The sequence below is a fragment of the Telmatherina bonti genome (genome assembly GCF_933228915.1).
Source record: "Telmatherina bonti genome assembly, chromosome: 23".
Lineage (NCBI taxonomy): Eukaryota > Metazoa > Chordata > Actinopteri > Atheriniformes > Telmatherinidae > Telmatherina > Telmatherina bonti.
Genome location: NC_136632.1, coordinates 6,834,380 through 6,843,838, shown reverse-complemented (window position 1 = coordinate 6,843,838; position 9,459 = coordinate 6,834,380). Strand labels below are relative to the sequence as shown.

General features: G+C 36.3%; 1 protein-coding gene across 6 annotated transcripts in view; it reads right to left on the bottom strand.

The window, feature by feature from the left end:
- Positions 1-3,467: 3,467 nt before the first annotated feature.
- The window catches only part of mybpc1 (myosin binding protein C1), a 41,166-nt gene continuing 35,174 nt past the window's right edge, over positions 3,468-9,459 (bottom strand). For 5 of the 6 annotated variants that reach the window (XM_079263318.1, XM_079263320.1, XM_079263321.1 and 2 more), the window contains one exon: positions 3,468-4,278. In XM_079263318.1, the coding sequence (XP_079119444.1) occupies positions 4,181-4,278 (98 nt within the window). In that variant the 3' untranslated portion in view covers positions 3,468-4,180. Of the gene's footprint in view, positions 4,279-7,865; positions 7,905-9,459 lie in introns of all 6 variants that reach the window. The other variant, XM_079263319.1, reaches the window with a different exon arrangement.

The window sequence follows — 9,459 nt, the reverse complement described above, 5'->3', positions numbered from 1 at the left end:
AGCTCCACTGTGAGAGCAATCTGACTGCATCCTGCAAAAGGTTCAGTAGTTTTAGATTAACCTAAATGGCAAAACCCAAAAGTATTGAATGCATATGAATGCTTTTACCACATAATTATCATTATCATTATTATTATCGTTATTATTATTGTTTATTATTATTATTATTATTATTATTATTATTATTATTATTATTATTAATAATAATAATAATAATATTATTATTATTATTATTATTATTATTAATAATAATAATAATAATAATAACAATAACAATTATTATTATTATTTATTTGCAAGCAATAAACTATTACGGGGTTGCACTAAGGTGTGGGAACGGGAGTTGCATGGACCACACCTAGAATATGACTGTTCTCCAGATGCCTCTTTTAGTGCACATTATCAAATTAAAACAAAATATTTAGTGTAGATGAATCTCGTGTAAACCTCAGATGTCCAACTGTATTTGAATGCAGCGTGTAATACTTGTAGTTCTACATCAACGTTACTATGTTTTCTATCATAAGGCAGTACTTATACAGAATTATCCTAGTAACTACCAACACTGGTGATACTTGTCTGTCCAAACTGTTTACATTTTATGTAGAGAATGTAAAAGTCACCATGCCACCATATGTGATGACTGCAATGTTATTTCATCACAAATGCTAAAGAAATGCTAATAAAACTTGTTAGCCTCTAGGCATGTTTCTGTTTTAGGTTTTTGTACAACTGTGATTAAAAACATACAATGCAGAATAATCCTAATAAACAATTGTTCATTTATACCTATCATTATCCATCTGCTTTTAAAGATTTTGCTTCCCTTGTTAAATGATCATTAAATGATTGTTTCAGTTGTAATATCAGCTCTTTTTTTTAAATATTCTGCACCCCCGCCTGGCCCTCTCAACAAAAGTTTTCTAAACCTGATCCGGACAACTATGACCATCAGAATTTTTAAAGATGTTTATTAGATGACAATCGATGCATTGACCATGCCTTCACTGTGCACGTGGATATCCTGACTATTCGGGCCTCTCAGTACTGAAAGTATCTTTTTTTCTGCACCAGAATGATACCAGTCTGACTGGTTGTGCAAGTTCATCATGGAGTGGGAAGTTTTCATCCAAAGCTTCCTGCTTCATAATCAACACCGTGAAATCCAACTTCATGAACAAAAGAAAAGCCTTTTAGAGTAAATATTTAATATTTAAGTGAAACGAACAGGTTTATTTATAGAACAATAGGTTGCAAATGTCACAGTACCGGATGTAAACCACAGGCATGTTAACCTCATATGAAATGACTATTTTTGCTGCTGTATAACTAGTATTTGTATTCAAACTACTCTTTCTCTGATAAAAAACAAAAGTGAATTATTAGAATTAATCAACTAAAAGCCCATTTTTGGAATATACACACAAACATAATACAGTTTGTTTAGCACATTTCATGTACAAGAACATTCAGAGTGCTTTACATAAAACATTAAAAGCATTAAAGAATGTGAAAATGATTATTAATCATTAAAAAGTATAAAAGGCAGCAGCACTGGAAGCTCTAATGGCAAAATTATCCTTATCTCCCTATAGCAAATAATTCTTAAAAAAGTTCCTGATGCAGGCGCTGATCTGGATCAGACCCAAAATCTAACCACTTGTTCTGGGTTTAATGTCTTAGATTTTCCTAAAAATGCAATCAAAGTCTGTTCCCTTCGAGTTATGTTACTAACAGACGAAACAACACAAACCAATGAATGAAATCGTGGCAGGTGACGGTGGATTTTAACTGTTGTTGGTGAATTTCTAGAACTACAGATGATGTGACTGAAGTATCCACTCACGGTATATACCCCAAGAAAAAAAGAGGAGTCTCTATCTCATACAGTGATGCTTGATGAAAAATTACCTATCATGTTACATTAAATGATGTAATAAGGAGTCTGGTAGTTAAAAGGTGAACTTGGGGCTGGAGGACCCAGATTCAAGTCCCAGACTGGCAATGCGGATGAACCACTCCAGGGCCTGCAGCCCTTAAGCTCCAACAACAACAATTTCCCAATGGGATTAATAAAAACCTATATTATTTATTTATTTATTTATGTGGTGTGTAATGTTAAAAAAAAAAACTACTACAACAATACTAGCACACAATTTCCCCATTAATAAAGTGTGTTAAATTTCATTACATGTCCTTTCAGCTATGTAAAACAAAAAAACTGCTTCCATGATGCTCCAGATGTTTTGTACTGGTGAAACTGGACTGCAGCAGACCAGTTCTCCTGTTCCACCATGCTGCTGTGATGATGCAGGATGTGGTCCAGCATGGTCTTTATAAAGATGTCCATCTTTCCACCTGGGAGGCCCTGCGTCTCTGAAATCCTCCTTTTGTTCCCAGTCATGTTACTGGTGTGTTTCCAATTAACCTGATTAGTTTTCTAATGCTCTTCCTGTTTCTTTTGTTGCCCAGTTCCGTTTTAAAAATGTCTTCTCGCCATCAAATTCTAAATAAGCTAATATTTCCCATGAATTGTAAAACGACTCAGTTTCATCGTCTAACATGTAAATATGGTTGATGAGATTTACAAATCGTTGCAGTCTGTCTCATACAACTCCAACTACTGGAGTTGGAGTTGCATGAGGAAGTGGATGGATCAGGCTAGTTTTGCTTTATGGGGCTTATTAGTGATGCACAGCTCTCCAAAGTATTTAAAGCATCTGGTAGAGAGTTGAAATATTTAAATGATAAAGTGCTCAAAAGTCACAAAAATAAGGCTTTCTAATGTAATGAGGTCTTTTCTATTTCTAGTATTTCTGGGGCTGCATGTTGGCGTGGTGGTTGGCACTGTGGCCTCACAGCAAGGTCGCTGGTTCAAGCCTGGACTGGGGGGAGCTGCTGGGAGTTTGGGTACTCTGGCTTCCTCCCACCAGCCAAAGACTTGTATGTTAGGTGACTTTTGTTAGGAGGCACTAGCTCCTTAAGTTTTGAAGTGCTTCCCCTGTTTATACTTATGTTTACCAAACATTCTTTTTTATGTTTATATTTTCAGTAATGTCAGTCATTCCTTTCCTAGGACAGTTTTTCTTCATTGACTGGGCCTGCCTACAGTCAGTGCTGTTGCAGACTGGTTGGTCTGTCCAGGGAAAACTTGGCAGTTGTGCAGTGATCAATGTTAAAATAATTGAAAAGTGAATTTCTTCCACCCCTTGGTTGAAAAATGGTCTTATTCTTCCTTCTGAATATGTCGTTGTACTTTGTTGCTCTAAATTGTCCCTATAGTGGTTGTTTGTCTCTGTGATGGACTGGTGACATGTTCAGTGTGTTTCCTCCCTCTCGCCCAATGATTGCTGAGATAGGCTTCCCTGCAACCCTTAACTGGAGTAAGTGGGTGAGAAAATAGCTTTTAAAACTTTTGTGTAAAAGCAGATTTGTGCAAGAGCATCCCTCAGAGTAACAAGAACAAATTTTCAAATGTCAGGTTTATTGTAATGCACATGTGATAATTACAAAGGTATCGGCATGCACAGATGATTGAACCTCTCAGCCAAATATGAGTCAAAAAAGCACAATATCATGCAGAACATGGACAGCGTGTAAACCTCTACATTTTTCTCACATATTTAAATAACCTGCACAGAAAGAAATTAAATAATGATTCAAATCATCGCATTTCTTTTGCCAACATCACTCAAGTCTGGTATTTTTTCCTTGCCATACAGAAGCACACTGACAGCACACCAGCACCAATCCTTCTGTATATTCCCTTTTCTTTTTTTGCAGATCTCAAACTATAAGCATCACCTTCAGCAAACACTACCACCCCCCCCAAAAAAAGAAACAAAAAATCCAATAGCAATACTGTAGGTGTGAGTCACTGTTGGTGCTTTTTTTTTCTTTGTACACACAACATGTCTTTATTAAAGCTAGAACCAAAACACTGCTGACATGCATCTGAGCTGACACAAAGTCGTTCAAACATAAGGTGATAAAGAAGATGAAGTGTCTTTTTTCAAGCTTCAAACCTGCACACAGCATGCCACACTACAGAGCAGTACGTCCTCCCCCACACCCCCGTCATCCCTTTATCCATTATTGTTATCCCAGCATCAGAGGGTGAGAAGAGGGTCGCTAATGATGGCTGATGCCTGCACCGTGTCTTATTGCTCTGTGTGCAGTCTTACTTCTCTTGCTCAACAATCTTTGTCTCGTTCATGTACTTATCGATCAGGTGAAGAGGCACGCCGCGTTGCATGAGCTCGTAGAAAGTGAAGCCTCCTACGGGACAAAAGAGGAAAGGCTACAATGTTGCTGGGAAGGATAGAAGCACATGTAGAGATAAGAGTGGAGGAAGGGAAGAGAAGCAGGGAAAAGTTGAAGAGAACCACGTTGGGCAGATGCCAACAGCTCGCAAAGACAAAAAGAGAGAGAAGAAAAATGGTGAAAACAGCGGATCACCACAATGCACACTCAGCTTCTAAATCCATCTAACCCAGTTCCATATAGACTGATTGTCTTAGTATGGGATGTTTTGCAGGTTAAAAGAAGTTTCAGTCCTTACAAGCAGAGATATATACTTCCAACTGGGGGACTCTGACAGTGCAAACATGCTGATGTTTAACAGCTGGAAGGTTTTTCATGCTCCTTATCAGCATATTGATGGCAAGCACCAAATTCACAGCAGAGATGGAGATATCAGGGATGTCTGATATTGGCTTTTTTAAAAAAAAAAAATTATATCTGATAAATTGATTTTATCCAACTCTTAATTTCTGATACAGATATCAGCCGATACTAATACTTTTGGAGTGAGTTGTGACAAACAAAAATATCTAGAAACCTATACATGACATCTCTTATATTTTGTCATGTAGAGTTAGAGGAGACGAAGCTGAAGAGTCTGATACATAATATGTGCATGTTGTGTAAAGTTATGTAATTAAAAAATAAAAACTGATACCGATGATTTCTGATATTGCATTTTAATGTTGATATTGGCCAACAATATTGATATGCAAGTTATAGCGGACATCTCTAGTAGATATACTGCAAAATGTGGTAAATGTGGTACTGTATGGAAAAAAATCACTGGTAACCAGAGATGTTTGTGCTGAGTTTAATAGGAAAATTTATAGAAAATATAATCATAATATTGTGACAAATGATGTATCAGATGTAGCAAAAGGAATGAACAAATGTGTGACTTGGTTTTAACTTAGTGGAGGTAGTGTCGTAGACTTGTTGAGACACTTTGTTTGGGGCAATCAATAAAGTTAAATTTCTAGCTAATCCAGCAGGAAGCTCCTATTAAAATTGATGTAAATTTAGAGAAGCTTGAAAATAAAAAAAAATTCTTAGTGATAACTGGTAATAAAAGAGGTAGATGGAAAGGGTTGCATGTATTCATAAAGATTTACAATAATTTAAAAAAGGGCTGGAAATTTGTATGTTTTTTCAGTTGAATTAAAAAATGGTGGTAAATGACGGAAGTCAGAGAATCAGTTGTGTTATATGGATCATCCTCTGGGTACCATGAATGTTAGTATTCTGTTATTACAGAATTTATAAATACTTTGTCTGGAGACCACAAGTGAGTTGGATTAATTCTTTAAACACTATAAGTATTTTAATCTCCGCCAAGGAGGTTATGTTTTTACCCACCTTTATCTGTTTGTTTGTGTTCAAAATAACTAAAAAAGTTATGGACGAATTTTTATGACTTTTTCAGGAGTTGTTGGAAATATGAAAAGGAAGAATTGATTTAATTTTGGTGGTGATCCGGATCACCGTTTGGATCCAGGAAGTTTTTGACGGATTCTTTAACATTGTGACATCGGGCCGTTTTTCAACATTTGAGCCGTAACACCAATGAAAATGGTGGGAGCACTTAGGAACAAAATACAGGACAAGCTTCCAACAGGTTTTTAAAATATACCAAAGACTGATCCAGGCAAAAGGAATTATTCCGGATACTATGATCCAGAATATGAAAAAATTAGGGGGCCTTTGAAATTTCCATCATAGGAAGACAAATAATTACAATTGGCGGATATTTGCTTTTCTAGTTACTCATACTTTCATAGTCTATAATGACTAAATTAAAACATACATTGTTTCCTATCTATGACACCTATATGCAGTTTTATTGCAAATAGTTTTTGCAAATGTGAGAAAAAAGGATTTATCAATAGATGTAAAAATATAAACTGAATCATGCAGGTTTTTGGGGAATCATTGGTAGTAAAAATCATGGCAAATTTAGGATAAATTGTACCACAGCAGTCATCTTAATATGTGCAAACCAGAATATTTAATAAAAAATTTTAAAAAAAATGTAAATGCTATGTAAAATTTACATCTCATCCATGTCAAAGATCAGAATCTGGTTTCTACCATGTTTCTTGTCCTGTGCAAACAGACGTTCCTCCCAGTTCTCTCATACTTTTGATTAAAATAAACTCTTAAATTTTACTTTGAGGAACATATTTTACTCTGATGTAAAAGGAAACATTTAAACTATTTTTTAAAATCGGTTTTTCATACTGGTTAACTTCTGTCCATCTTTCCATCTGAGAAACTTTAACTCTCAGAAATATTCCCTTTTTTCCAGTCATACTACTGACCTGTTACCAGTTAACCTAGTTACTTATCAAATTCTCCCCCAGTTGTTTTTTTATTTGTGCCGATCACATTTCCAGCCTTTGTGTTGCTTCTGTTTCAGCTTCTTAAAGATGCATTGCTGCCTAAAATTCATGGTGAGTTCTTATTTCCCATGAAATGGTAAAATGTCTCAGTTTCAACAACTAATGTTTATATTTTACTGGGAATAAAATTTGGGTTTCGGAGATTTGCAAGTCTTGGCGTCCTGTTTTTTTTTTTTCCATCCCAGCTTTTTTGTAATTGGGGTTATAAAAATGAAATATTTGACCGAATTAGTGGCACGAGAAAAAAAATATCAGGAGAAGAAAAGCATCAGATTAATCCCTATCAGAATATATTCTCTGGGGATTATTATGCTTGAACTACATCGGAATTCATCCAAAAGTATTTAAAATATTTTCTTAGTTTGTACCAAAACATTTTCTTTGATCAGAAATACTTTAAAAACATTAAAGACAAACGTTGAGCATGGCTTAAAACGTGCATACTTGAGATTATTATTATTATTATTATTATAGCATATTCGCCTAAACAAATACAGAAACACAACGTGTTTATGTTTACTGATGCATTTCATCGTGCATTCATTGACAACAATGACAAGAGCACTCGTATAAAGCTGACAATACAGAGCAGTATGGAACTGGTACCCAGTTTACAGGAGAAGCACAGTTTATTTCACAACCAGGCACATCACAGGTCTACAATCTGAACAAACTATATATCCATGAATTATCTGCAGCAAGCAAACAAGAAAAACTGTGCTGTCTCGTCTGATGCAAACGCCACTCATCAGGCAGGTCCAAACACCAAATGAAAGTATCATGTAGTTCAGCAACAGCCAGCGTGTCCGTACGTACATCTCTACTTCCACAGACAACCGTCTGGATTCCTCAGCAAAGGTTAGAAAAGTTGGAAAACATTTTACTTACCTTCACTCTGTTGCAAGTTACATAAGAGATCCTCTTTGAGTTCACATCATTTCACATTAGCGCTGAGTTAAAATCTTTCCAACTGAGTTAGGTCAGTCAGCTAAGTGACCTCTGTCATGCAAATGTGACATGTTCTTTCTGTGGATCCTGACTTCATGTGGATGAACAGCCGCTAAAGGCCGCTAACTGATGAAAGCGAGGTTACACAGGCTGGCTGAAAGATGCATAATGAATGATATAAGCTTCATATGCCAAAACCATATGAAAGCTTACCTTATATGAGAACATAAATTCACAATTCTTGAGTTTGGACTGGGGGAGAGAGAAGAGAAGAGGGGTTAACACAATGTTTACATGGAGTTATATGCTTGCACCAGGGAATACTGGTGAGTTATTACTGATATATTTATATGAGGAGTTAACTGTGTAGCATATAGAAGGACACTGGAATCTGTGGGGAATAGTTTAAGATGGAGAAAAACATCACGGGTCTGTGCGTTGAGGTCGTGGGCTGTGATGATGAACAGGATGGCTGGATGGACTGGACTGGAAAGAGTTGTGTGAGAACACAAGGGATAAAAACATCTGAACTTTGGAGTGATGGAAAAAGTGTCATCAGATATTATGTGTACAAAGCACACATGGACAGACTGTTGTTATTAATATGATTTTTAAGGTAATTTTTTTGTCTGATTTGATAGTGGTGAGCAACCAGTTGCACCAGATTTCCACAAGTTTAATCTACATTACAGAGAAAAAGCACCCATCACAAGTCAGTTCTACAGAAGCAAAGTTGATCAGCTGCCTTATATCTCGAAAGATTTTCTACTATGATGAAACTTTTTACATTTTTGGGAACAAATAATGTGAAAGATGCTGTAATTTCTTTTAACCTGGCAGAGTTACGACTAAGCTGTTGCTGGAAAAAGGCATCCGACATCAGTGTCTCTATTCTTTCTGCAGCTGTTTTTATTTTTATTTTATTTCTGTGTTAGCTTCCTGGAAGCCGCAGCGAATCCTCCTCAGTGTTCATACTGCAGTGTTTCTGCTGGCAATAAATGATACTCGACTCACTTTTCTCCAACTTTGTGTCCCTCCTCTACAGTCAAATCCAGGGGTGTCCAGCTCTGGACCTTGATGGCCACAATCCTGCAGGTCTTCCATGTATCCCTGCTCCAACACACCTGACTCAAATTAATCAGTCATTGTGCAGAACTTCAGAGGCTGTTGGATCTATTTAATGGAAGCCAGGTGTGTTGAAGCAAGGATACATGGAAAACCTGCAGGACCAACTTTGGACACCCCTGGTGGTGTAATCCAAACCATTTAAATGTGAAGGTGCTGGTAAGATGTCTTAGTGTTGGTTGTCTGCTGGTTTCTCTGCAGGAAAAGAGCAGATGCCCAAAATAGAGTAGATCTGAGTGGGCATCCACTGTGTGGGCACATTTTACTCAATCAGCACACCGATAGCATGTGCCAGCATGGAAAAGCTGCAGGATGGTTTCTTGTTTCTGAATTTTAGTTTTATTATAGGTAGAATCTTGACATGATGTTTCCACAACATAATTGTGCCTCTTTAAAAGGTTTGAGGTTTATAGATCACAGCCATTCAGTATTGGTTTTTGGTTTGGCTTCCGCCTACAGAGATTAAACTAGATTCTAACATGTTCTCACATATTTAGTCTGTTTTTTAATCCCTTTGCTCAATGAAAAAAGCACCTTATATTACATTCAAAATGGACATATATGGTAAACAATATACCATCTCATTTTAAGATCTGATAGGTTTTCCAAATAAAGTATTGAAGTTATTAGAAATATTGTAATTCTGTTTTGTGGAAAAGGACTTTATTTTTTAAATATACAC